The 13,046-nt window shown below is 44.8% G+C and overlaps 1 protein-coding gene across 1 annotated transcript in view; it reads left to right on the forward strand.

Annotated features, from left to right (window-relative positions):
• WWTR1 (WW domain containing transcription regulator 1) overlaps nt 1-8,503 on the forward strand; it is a 92,190-nt gene extending 83,687 nt beyond the window's left edge. The window contains exons 4-6 of the mRNA XM_035134023.2: nt 5,244-5,380; nt 7,092-7,204; nt 8,247-8,503. Coding sequence (XP_034989914.1) covers nt 5,244-5,380; nt 7,092-7,204; nt 8,247-8,431 — 435 coding nt within the window. The 3' untranslated portion in view covers nt 8,432-8,503. The remainder of the gene's footprint in view (nt 1-5,243; nt 5,381-7,091; nt 7,205-8,246) is intronic.
• Nucleotides 8,504-13,046: the final 4,543 nt, after the last annotated feature.

Below are 13,046 nucleotides of genomic sequence, written 5' to 3' on the forward strand. Positions count from 1 at the left end.
AGTTGTAGTCCAAAAACAAGTCCGGGAAACCCTGTCAGCTAAAGAGGTTTGGTGAGCTGGATGTTTTTTGTTGTTGCCCTCCATCAGAGGACCGGGTGGGGCGGAAGTACAGTGAGGAGCAGCATGAAACCAGACCCTTCCCGCATTCTCAAAGGGGCAATTCAGCGGCTGGCGCATCTGCAGCTATTTCTGCAAGGAAAGGTTCCAGGAAATGTGGATGGAGATTTTCAGAATCATTTTGCACGGAGTAAATTATGCCATGGAAGGGCTGTAGCTGAGGGGTAGAGCATCTTGTCTTGCAAGCAGAAGGTCTCAGATTCAATCCCTGGCATCTCCAGACAGGGTTGGGAGAGAAAACCTGCCTGAAAACTTGGAGAACTGCTGCCAGTCAGTGTAGACAGTACTAAACTAGATGGTCCAGTGGTCTAACTCAGCATAAGGCACCTGTTCCTTCTCTCTGTGTGTGTGTTTAAAGAAAGGGTTACATCAAGTGTATGTGTGTGTGTGTGTAAAGACAGTGAACACTAGAGCATGCTGCAGCCCCTTTGAAGCGTTTACAATGTTTTGGCAGCCTCTACAGAAACTGGTCTCCACCTGCTGCTACATTGGGAGGCATTTGAATGCTGCAGCAACATCACACAGCTGCCTTGATCTCCCCTTTTTGGGTTTTTCCTGACTCCTCTCCCCTTTGCTTTCTGGAAGATGGTTGTACTCACGGCACCACCACCAAAGAGAACAGACTGCAACGGCTGCCAAAGGTCATTTTTTAAAAAAAGAAAGAAAGAAAGAAAGAAAGAAAGAAAGAAAGAAAGAAAGAAAGAAAGAAAGAAAGAAAGAAAGAAAAGAAGGTGTCAATAATTGAGCATGTCATGATTGGCCTGCAGGAGGGACTCCTTTTGCCAGGTGACTTGCTGCTCTCCCAGAAGTGTCATGTCTGGTTCTGTGTGCTCACAGACCTGTCATCCATTTGGCACTGCCGTAGCAGACCCAAAACACCCCTCATTAAAGTCTTCTTTTGCTGCAAAGCAGGGGTGAAGAAGGCTTTTCACATGAGGGACACATTCCCTTCCAGAATAGGAGGTGGGACACATTCCTGCAGTGCAAAAGTGGGTAGAGGAATGAACTTGAGTTCTACCTTCTGTACAGTAGGCTAGTTTATTCTCTCTCTCTCTCTCTCTCTCTCTCAATCTCTCTTTCTCCTGAATCAGATTTCAGATGTACAGTCCACACAGGCAGAGAAACACTCATAGAGGCTTGAGGTTTTCCCATACATGCTGTAAACTCTGATGTTGACTAGCCCTACCACGAGGCAGAGTGAGGCCTTACATTTCAAGCAGCATCATACTACCACAACTTCCCCCAAATAATCCAGGGGTTGCCTAACAGCCCTCTGCACCCTTAACGAAAGCCACTCTGAGTGGGAATTTCGAAGCCTGGTCACTTGAATCCTAGTCTAACACGCTAATTCACCCTTCCCCCAACAAGATGCTTTGGACTACAACTCCCACAATCCCTAATTGGACCCAATTGGGATGCGGGTGGCGCTGTGGGTTAAACCACTGAGCCTAGGGCTTGCCGATCAGAAGGTCGGCGGTTCGAATCCCTGCGACGGGGTGAGCTCCCGTTGCTTGGTCCCAGCTCCTACCAACCTAGCAGTTCAAAAGCACAGCAAAGTACAAGTAGATAAATAGGTACCGCTACAACGGGAAGGTAAACGGCGTTTCCGTGTGCTGCTCTGGTTTGCCAGAAGCGGCTTTGTCATGCTGGCCACATGACCTGGAAGCTGTACGCCAGCTCCCTCGGCCAATAACGCGAGATGAGCGCTGCAATCCCAGAGTTGGTCACGACTGGACCTAATGGTCAGGGGTCCCTTTACCTTTTTACCCATGGACCCAGGAACTTCCATGTGATTTAAATATGTGATTTAAACATGCAAATTAGTGTCCCTCCCCTCCTCCAAAATTGTAGGCTTTGTCTTTAGGCTTCAAATCTGGATTGAAGGCCAGACAGAAAAGATATCCCACGCTCTAAGCCAGGGCGGGGTACCTTTTGCTGTTTAGATGTTTTTGCTGACCAGCCATGCTTGCAAGGGCTGATGGGAGTTGTAGTCCAGCAACCTCTGGAATGACAAAAGTCGCCCTGTGGCCAGAGTTCTTCGACGTTGGCTCCCCAGATGTTGCTGGACTCAGACCCCCACCAGCACCATCCAGCGTAGCCAACGGATGACGAAAGGTAGTCCAACAACACCTGGAGGCAGAAGATTCAAGGATGCTACTATAGGCAAGGCTTTCGGCCTAATTCAGGAGTGCCACAAAGCTTCCACTGCTTGTATTACAGAAGGTACCTGAGGCCGATGACCTAATTCCATGTGGGGGGTTGAGGAGGGGAGAATGGTTGGCAGAGAGAGAGAGAGAAGGGGTGCCCTGCCCTATTTTCTCCTTTAGCCCCACCCATCTCTGACATGGGCCCACCCTCCGAAACTTCACCGCCTGAGAGAATGCCGCCCCTGGCAGGGAAAAAAGGTTTCCCCACCCTTACTTTAAATGGGGAGCACGTAATAAGGAAGTCTGCCAGCTGAAATTTAGATGGCAGCCTTTGAACATCATTGTGTGAAGCAGCCCCAGGCAGTAGGCTAGCCTTGTCAGCGATACAAGCGAGTAACCCAGCCCTACACCACATTCCACATGTTCAGTTGCAAATTATTTGTGTGTTCTCCAATTTTGCAAATCTGCGCAATGGAGGCAACAGCGCTACTCATAGATCCTAGACCACAGCTTCCCCTAAGAGCTCCTGAGAAGAGCAAAGGGAGGGAAAGTCAATGTGTGTGTTGGGGGGGGGGAGGCATTGGCTGGCTTCACAGTTTTCCCCCGTATCGTGATTTTTGCCAGTCCCTGCTCTTGTGATTTGCCGCCCACTGCAAGGAGGCAGGGGAGAGCTGAGCTGGTAGAGTTAACAGGCTGCAAGAATTGAGAGAAGCATTGGCTGGCTTCGTGGTTTTTCCCACATTGCAATTTTTGCATATCACCCACCATGATTCGCAATATATTGCCAGGTCAAAAAATATGAAACCGATATCATGATATGGACTTCCAACTGATTTGGACGATATATTGCCCAGCCCCCTTCGATTAAAACACAAGCACTTATTGACATACATTAAGTGATTTTGGTGAAACCATGAAAACGACAGGTTTCTCTGAAGTCTAAAAGGCACAGTTGTTTGAATTTAGCAATCCGAGAGGAGGGTGCCAGATGTACCGTGTCAGCATCCCAAACTAGGTTTGGTTCCCATTTCCATTCCAAAAGCAGCGTCATTAGATTTCCAGAGTGACAAGTAATTAAATCTGCTCGGCTGGATGACAGGAAATAGCCAGCAATACTATATTTCATATACATACTGTGATACATTAGGTGTAGTACACACAGCAGGTTTGAGCAAATGTGAGCCGTCTGATATTCCTTTGTGCTGGGAGAAAAGAAGGGGGAAGCAGCTTTTAATTGTTTGATACTTACCTTGTCCTGAAGTGGCAAAGAGCTTGAATGGAATGGTACAGAGACACATGCAATTCCCCCGCCCAATGGCTGGTTTTGTGTTATTTCATGACTGTTGCTGCTGTTAGTCAACGGGTGCAAGCATAAGATTATATATGGAGCGAAGCAATAACAAAGATTCAATTGCCCACATTCCCACCATACATTCTCAGGTAACTCTGGGAATTGTTGCCCTGTGAGTTTATGCAGGAGAAATTCCCAGTGGATTATGCCCACGTGCAATTGCAATGTGCTATATTTCTTCACTTTTCATTTTTTTTGCTGCAATCTGTAGTTGGATCAGTATGCAATCAGTTTTGTAGGCGACTCTCAAGAGAAATAGGGATTCTCTGCACTTTCTATTAACAGAAGTTCCTTTTGTATTTTCCTTAGGGAATAAAAGTACAAATGGGAACACACCCTGTGTCATCATCTTTCCCCCCACTTGGTGTCACTGTCAGACTACAAAAAAACAAAAACAAAACCACAACACAGACATTCCTGGCATTCTCTCATGTACTTCCTGTATAGAAGTTTTGCATCCTTACTTCCTCTTTAGTTAGTTATTATATTCTGAATAAAGGCAAGATAACAAGGTGTGCTGCTGCACATTAACTGTAGGTCATCCTGGCACAAATTGCACCCACTTGCTAGTTCCTGGGTATGAGCGGCAAACTTCTAAATTGATCCATGTATTGAATCAAATGATGCACACATGCTAGGGTATTTGTTTCCAGCAAAAGGGGGCAGGGTTTGGAAAAAGAAACTGGGCAGATCAGATTCCAGCAATCCTAACCTCATTTTGTTGTTGCATGTTTGTTTGTTGTTATTAATTTGATTTATTACCCGCCTTTTGCCATACCGCCCCAGGGCAGGTCACAACAATTTAAAATGCAACATTAAACACAGTTTACCTGGGAGTAAGGCCCATTGGATTCAGTGGGCCCATTAAATTCAGTTAGGATCGCCGCTTAAAATATTTGCAACACCTTGTAACATTCGTGATCTGTAGGCCGTTAGTAAGTCATGGCAGTTTTGTGTCTGCATGTGTATGCCTTGTACACTTGAGCGGTAGTTCCCAAACTCCCCCTGTCCCCACGGATCACTTGGAACATTTCTATTGATTTTTTTTTCTTTTGCCTGTTGTAGCAATTGCAAGGTGCAGTGTCACATCCTGTATGATTTTAAATGGTGCTTTTGCAGACAATGCTGCTGAACACCTGAAAGAAGTTTGTGACCACCTGTGCTAGAGCTAAGGTGCCTTGGTTCCTTACTTAGACATTTTATCATCTAGAGCAGGCATCCCCAAACTGCGGCCCTCCAGATGTTTTGGCCTACAACTCCCATGATCCCCAGCTAACAGGACCAGTGGTCAGGGAAGATGAGAACTGTAGTCCAAAACAACTGGAGGGCCAAAGTTTGGGGATCCCTGATCTAGAGGTTAGAGATGTGGGGCAAGCCAAACCCTACAGAATTCTACGGCACATGTGTGTCTGCCAGCAGTTTTTTATTTTTATTTTTTAAAAGACATGCACAAAATACCTGCCCAAAGCAAACCAGACCAGGCTGCAGGAAATAGGCACCATCCCTGGTAAATAGGGATGGTTAGTGCATATGTGGGACTTGTACCTCTAGAAACCTGTTTTCCAGCGGCGGCGCCCCCCTCCCCCCGGCCCCAGCACTGACAGTTATGTATTCATTTTCTACTTTAGGAAGCTGATTTGTACAGACAACTTCCCATGGAGTCTGAGAACATGGCTCCAGTTCAGACTGCTGTGAGCACACCTCCTAACATGACACAAGACATGAGGTCTATTACAAATAATGGTTCGGATCCCTTCCTGAACAGGCAAGTACACTGTTTGCTCACAAACATTTTTTATATTCTGCAGCGTAGGCTACATTTGAAATTCTCATACCTGCTAAGGCGTGTGATTTCTAAGCAAAGGCCTTTAGCTTTTCGGGTTGTAGACCGAGACAGAAGCCACCAGCTTTGCTTGTAAGATGCAAACGCTTTAATAAAGCAGGCGTTTGATCCTTCTGATCCAGTTCCCACATCACATTAAGCCATAGTTAAAAACAAACCATGGTTTAATGTGACAGTGCAGTGTGCTCGTGCTCAGTGCTGAAAAGTTTTCGCTCTGATCCTTCCCCGCTCCTGTTGCAGCCACGCCACTGAGAAGCAAGCCAGAGTCTGGCTTGTCATGACATTCAAACCTGGGCTTGTCGTCTGTTATTCTCCAAACAAATCACAAGCAGTAGCTAAGGTTTGTTCTTGGCTTAGTACTTAAGGTTTGTTTGGAAATATACACACCATGAGCTGCCGTTTTGGCATCACAACAGGCTAGGCTGACTTTTTCCCCAGCAGCAAGGGAGGAGTAGAGCGGGATCTTTTCAGCAGCGTCTACAGGCATGCTGCACATTCACAATAAACCATAGTTTATTTTTAACTATGGTTTAACGTGACATACAAACCAGGTCTCTATGACCAATTCTGATCTTACTATGTATGACTCGCACCTTATAACTGGCCAAAGTTCCTTGCGATTTGGGAACATTCCCATGGGACAGGACAGGACTGGCATCCGTTCTGAGGACAACTTTGGTGTAACTGGGGAGTATGTACACCGTATTAGGAACCTTGGCTGGTCCTAATAAGCTTGCTGGGAACTTTGCTTTAGCAGACCAACATGGCTGCTTTTCAACAGTTGGCATCATTTCGTATTTGTGGAGGTGTGATTCCCTAGCATGGAGATCATTGCTATTGACTCCCAGTTAAAGTAGTGGGTTTGGTGTTCCCCCTCTCCCCAAAAGCAAGCCTTTGTTGCTGCCAAGAGGAGGATGGCTGGGAATAGATTTGGTTACTTGCAAATCACCATGCACTTGCAATGCCTACTTATTCTATGCATAAGCTTTCTCCCAAGAATCTGGCTATTGATGAATTTGGAATTCTTGGCAAAGAGTGGGGGAGGCCAGATGGGAAGGAGCGACCCTGGCCAGTGCAATTGGGACAGTGCAGCTATGGAGAGTGAGCTGTGCAGTGCACAGAATATATGAAGCTTCCTTATGCCAGGTCAGAATATATGTCCATCTGGCCCAGAATGGCCTACTCCAGAGATGGGGATATCTTGTGGCACTCCAGTCATTGTTGGGCTGCAGCTCCCATCATCCCTGACCTTTGACCGTGCTGGCAAAGGATGATGGGAGCTGGGAATGAGAGAGATTTCAGGGATCAGACCTTTTGCATGCAAAGCACTGAGTTACGATCCTTCTCCTTAACTCATACTTAGCTCCGTTTGGCTTCTGAGCTCTCGCCATGTTCTGCCCACCTGCCTAAACCACTGGGGTTAGAAGGTTTGCTTTTATCGCCATATTCTGCGCTAGGTAGCAGATTTTAGGCTGGTGAGCTGGAACCCACAAACAAATGGGAGTACATCCAGGCCTTTCTAGGGCATTCAGGCCTAGCTGCAGAAACGTCTGTCCTTCCCTAAAGCCATTCTGGTGACATATATCTGATGAGCGCATCCTTGACCGAGGTTTCTTCATGTTTCGATTCATAGTGGGCCATACCATTCCAGGGAGCAGAGCACAGACAGTGGCCTAGGCTTAGGATGTTACAGCATACCAACTACACCTGAAGACTACCTCAGCAATGTAGATGAGATGGACACAGGTAGGAATGAGAAGCATTTTGATTTTTGAAAAAAAATATATACTTCTTAGCAACACCCTAAGAGATCCACTTGACTGTCAATGTTACCTTTTACATTTGCATAGAGCACATGCTTTCGTGTGGGCACAATAAGACACGGGTTCTGGCGTTCAAACTTTCCTATACATTATGGGGGGTGGAGAGGTAGGGAGGCCCTTAATAAAACCCACAAGTGTCCCTCCTTGACTCCCTCCAGTTTTAACCAAACCTACACCCTTCTAAAACAGAGAGCAAAGGGGCCCATTGCAAAGGTGAAGGAGGCCACCCCTATTCTGACCCCACCTGTAATTTGAGCTATGAGTCCTTCCATTAACCCCTTGGCATGGGTGGGGCTGGCACTGGCGACGCAGGAGTGCGGAACAGGTACTCTGCACATGATCAGAGGTGCTCTCTTCTCCAGCTGGTCGTTTACATGAGAGAACCCGATTCCATGTTCAACAAGAACTTCTGAAACAGATTTGAGGGTTTGCCTCTGGAAGGTATTCTCTGGCCTACTAGAAATCAAAAGTTGTGATGGTCTTTCGGCAATGTGATCCCCGACGGGTCTTCACAGATACCGACACAGGGAAACCTCTGTCCTGTAACTACATTTGACGTTTGTGAGAAGTGAAGTGTGGTTTTGAAAGCTGAGCCCCGCCAAAGATTTCATCATCATCATCATTGCTACATTGCCACTCCACCTTTTCTCCAAAGAGCTCAAGGTGACATACATGGTTTCTCCCCTCCCCATTTTATCCTCACAACAACCCTGTGAGGTAGGCTGAGCTACATGATCACCCAGTGAGCTTCATGGCTGAGTGGGGATTTGAACAGAGGTCTCCCAGGTCCAACACTGTGACCATTAAGCCACACTAAAGTACCCAGAGAGTCTGGATTGGGAGATGGAAGCTGAGAGAGCAACAAAGTCTATCAGTAGCTAACAGCGGCTGATTTGGCATCAAAGGCCGAATAATTTCCTGGTTAAGAAGCCCCCACCTCACTGATTCCTTCTCTTCTTTTGCAGGAGATAATGTAGCACAGACTCCCCTGAATATCAACCCACCACAGAGCCGTTTTCCCGACTTCCTTGACTGTCTTCCAGGAACAAACGTTGACCTTGGGACGTTGGAATCTGAAGACCTGATCCCCATCCTCAATGATGTAGAATCGGTCCTCAACAAAAATGAGCCCTTTCTCACCTGGCTGTAACTGATAATGCAACATTTTCTTTTCTTTCTAGCAAAAAAAAAAAAAAAAAGGGCAGAGCATCCTCAAGCCTCTCAGTTAGCCATCCTTGGTGCCTTACCGACGTCTGCGAGACCCTTTTACATCAGTGAATCTCGGTCTAGATTTCATTGACAGTAACTTGTGATATATGAGAACTGCTTATATACGCATCTATAACCTTTCCTCTTTAGTTACATAGAAATGTTTTGAGGACATGAGCGGTTCTCTTTGTCTTTTGGTGCATAACTGAACTTAACAGCCATCAGTTACACGCAACAAGTTTAGAAAATAATAAGAAAATAAATCAGGCAAGAAGAAGCTTTAGATTGTAAGAAGGCAGCTTAGTTCCAAAAATCCTGCACGTTTTCAAGTTGAGTGCAGTTCTACAGCTGTATTTATGACAATAGTACCAAATGCTTCTCATCTATATAACTTGAGCTTTAAAAATCATTGCATTTTTAAAAGTGAACTTGTGCTGTATGGAAAACAGATATTTTTTAAAAATCCAAATCGGCCACAAGGCTCCAGATCCAGATTTTTTGCAACTACACAAACAGTACTATTTGCATTTCCTCCCCACCTCACTCCCACAATATATTATTGAATGGTTTATAGGTGAAAAGTTTTAATTACAATTTTTTTACACTACTACAATATTGTAAAATAGACCACTTTGGTACTAATTGCTGCCATTTTATATATACATATGCACAGACACACACACATATATATAAAACACTAAAAATGTGATTACAAAGGTGTTTCCCCCCCTAAGAAGTACACTTTATATGTAGCTGCTTAATATTCACTACAATTCTGCAACAGAACACGGTTAAGTTTTCTTGCAGCTTTTAGTCTACACAAAGTGGACACTCAACAAAACACCTTTTCCCCACCCTTCAAAATTTAGGATAAAATACGGCACAAGTTTGACACTTCTGAATGCAGTAAGAATTAATTTTGTAAAGCCTCATTATCTTCTCTTTATTTTTAGTAAAAAAATTTTCATTGAAATTTTTAAAAAGCTAGAAACAGGAGTTTCACGTTATCATATAAGTGATAAGCCAGCATCTATTTGTCAGCCTGGCAAAGTTGCTGAGGATTCTTTACCCAATTGCTTTTTTTTATTCTTGACTTAATGGGACACAAGGCACTATACATGTTGTACTCCATACCTATAATATTCATATATAGGGTTGCTTTATTAAAAACAGCTTGGTATGTGGGACTGAGAATGCATCAAGGACTTCAATCTCCACTTCCCCTGAAATGCAAATGACGTCCTGAGATCCTTAAGTATTTTTAACTGATATTATTTATAATTATGAATTTTAAGCTTTTTTATATTGAAAAAAACAATCATCTTTTTATAGAAGGCATTATAATTCGTGCAAGCCTCTTAATACACAATATGCAGGGCAAGCAAGAGGCATAGCACTTTGCTGTGCATTAGTTTTAAGAGTAAGAAACCATTGCTGTAGCATACTAACCTTTGCCAACTCATGCTGGCTGAGGCCGATGGGAATTCTGGTCTAAAACACCTGGTGGGCACCAGCTTGGCGAAGGGATGCTATAGCACAATGTTAGACAGTGGATGGGTCCCCTCCACCCACCCTCTTTGGACTAGTTGAAGAAAAAAGGCAGGTGAAATGGGTGGGGAGGTTGAAGTCGTCAGAATTTGGGCTTGGAAGGAGAATGGTTGTAGCGGGAAATAGCAGTGCTGGAGGGTTTAGAAGTGGATCGGGAAAACTGACCATATGTGGAACCACCACTGATCGAATCAATACCTGTGAATACTTACCTTATGGGAGAATTGTTGCTTGAAGGTAGCTGATCTGACAGCACCAGGTTTGTTAGGTTTATTATTATTATTATTATTATAAATATTTTAAGATGTGGATGATGAAAGATAAAATGCAACAAAGTTCATTATTTGACTCATAGAGCCAGGGTGGGTGAGAAGGCAGGTAGAAAAGCAGGCATTTGTGAGTTTCGTTCATTTTAGCAGATTGTTGCACCCACAGAGTATATTTTCAGTTAATGGGCATTCCCTGTGCCCTTCTTTTAAAGGGCGTTCCTCTCCTTGGCTGGCTTACCATATATAGTTGGTTTTTAAGAAAGTAGAAAGCACATCTTCAAACAGTGACCCTGGATTTTCCTATTATTTATAGATATCGGCCATAAAATGCAAATCAGGCGGTCCTAAGGTGTTTATTCTCTTAGTATTGGGGGGGGGGGGCTGAAAATGCTCAGAAAGCAGACAATATCCAGGGCCAGCTCCAAATCTAATGTAAATTATTGTTCTCCAGTTAGGGGCTTCGTGCTCCCTTACAAGATGTGAAAACAACCCCATGGTTCCCTGCTCCATCCAAGATAAGATATGGCCATACTTGGACGATCATATCTGAGATATGAGGCTTGAATGAAGAGGGGCTGGCTTATCCCCAGCGGGAGGGGAGGGATCTGACCACATAAGTTTAGACTTGAAAGACCAGCTCCAAAATTTCATTGGCCATAGGAAAAGGGGAAAGGACTTCACGTGCCGGTTTGTAGATCCAAAATACCCACCAACAATTCGTTTCAGGTAGTACAAGCTATGGAAATCCCCTTCGCTCATTTCCCAGAAAGTGGTCACATCTATATAAAGCTGCGGTCAGGTTAGAGAAGGAACTTGGTGGCAGAGGAGGTGCTCAAGAATTCCGGGTCAGAGGTTGCAACAGCAAGGATAATTAATGCATTGTTTTGTGCCAAGGACAGCATCCCAAAGATTATAAGGGAGACAAAATTCAGGGAAAGTGGTGCCATTTCTAGAACAAACCTCATTTAGAAGCAGGATATCCTGTGTGTGAACCACACGGTATGCACCGAGGTTTTCCCCATTCATTTCTGTGAAAGGAACATCTCCATGCCTGCATCCCTTTGACCCAACAGAGCGAACTCCTCCATAGAAGTCAATGGGGAATGTTCATTTTATTATTGGAGCTCCTCCAGATCTTTGGACGGAGGGCTGTGAATACGGGAAAACCCGGGAGAAAGTAATTATGCTGTTCTTTGCTCCATGTGTTGCACTTGTCTGAAGCAGCTTAAAGTGAAGAGGGGCACATTTTGATTAGGAAGCTTTGCTTGGTTTAAATTTGCAGTTCTAAGCACACTTACCTGGAAGCAAGTCCTGTGGAACTCAGTGGGACTTCCTTACTTTCCAGTATACACACTTAGGATTGTAGAATAAGGAGTATCTCCACTGGAGTGTTTAGAGCAGGGGGTCAGCAACCTTTTTCAGCTGTGGGCCGGTCTACCGTCCCTCAAACTATGTGGTGGGCTGGACTATATTTTTGGGGGGGTGGTGGTGAACGAATTCCTACGCCCCACAAATAACCCAGAGATGCATTTTAAATAAAAGGACACATTCTACTCACGCTGATTCCCGGACTGTCCGCGGGCCGCATTGAGAAGGCAATTGGGCTGCATCCGGTCCACGGGCCTTAGGTTGCCTACCCCTGGTTTAGAGCAACCTTCTCCATCCTCAGGGCTGTCAGATATTTGCTCCAGTCATCCCTGAGCATCAGCTAGGCTGGCTGAGGTTGATGGGAGCTGGAGAGCACCAGTGGGTGGGGGAGTCTCATTCAGAGCTATACTGTGAGAGCTGTGAATCAGGCCTGAGAGGGGGACCTTCTGGGCTCCTACAACCTCTGGTTTCCTGTGACTCTGATTTAAAAGGCAGTGTGTGTTATGCTATGGTGAAGGCTGCAGTTAAAACATTAACTACTATTGTAAAACAACTGCCAGAAACTTTTTTATAAAAAAAAATTAAGTAATGAACCAAATGATAGTGAAGATTTTGAGGGGGTGTTGTTCTAATATTCAGAGAAGTGTGTGTGTTTTGGGGATGGGGGAGAGAACAGGGGCTTTCATTGAAGCCCTCTTTTCAAATATTTTTTTTAAAACTTTAAAAAAGGCCTGCAAACATGGGCAATGTTGTTTTTAATGGAATCTATTGTTAATTATTTGACAAAACGTTGACATGTGACTTTTGGCTTGTGAAACCCGATTTTAAATTTTTTTTTTACGCTACACTACTTGTATTGATAATGAACAGATATGTGAGTGGCACAGAGTCGATCAGAAAGGTCGAGTGACTTCATATGTAAATGCTGATTTATATGCAAATTGAGGTGCTATTTGTCACCCAGTCGTGCTATTAAAAGCAGTGGTTTTCAAACAGCGCTGAAGGGAAGCCTGGGGTACATTGGAAGCCATTCAGGAGCTCCTCAATGAGACCAAAAGTAATGGTGGATGACCCAGCCTGAAAGAGAAAAGACCTGCCACCTTGCGTGTAGAGCCAGCGCAGTGTAGAGGTTAGAGTGTTGGCCTAGGGCTCGGGAGACCAAGGTTCAAATCCCCACTCAGCCATAAGAACTTAAGAATTGTACTACTGGATCAGTCCAGTTGACCATGTAGTCCAGAAAGCGGTTTTCACAGTGGCCAACCAGATGTCCATGGGAAAGCAAAATCTTGAGTGCAACAGTACTCTCCCCTCCAGCAACTGGTATTCAGAGGCATTGCTGCCTCCAGTTGTGGAGGCAGAACATCGGGCTTC

Source organism: Zootoca vivipara, chromosome 5 (assembly GCF_963506605.1).
Source record: "Zootoca vivipara chromosome 5, rZooViv1.1, whole genome shotgun sequence".
NCBI classification, from domain to species: Eukaryota; Metazoa; Chordata; class Lepidosauria; order Squamata; family Lacertidae; genus Zootoca; species Zootoca vivipara.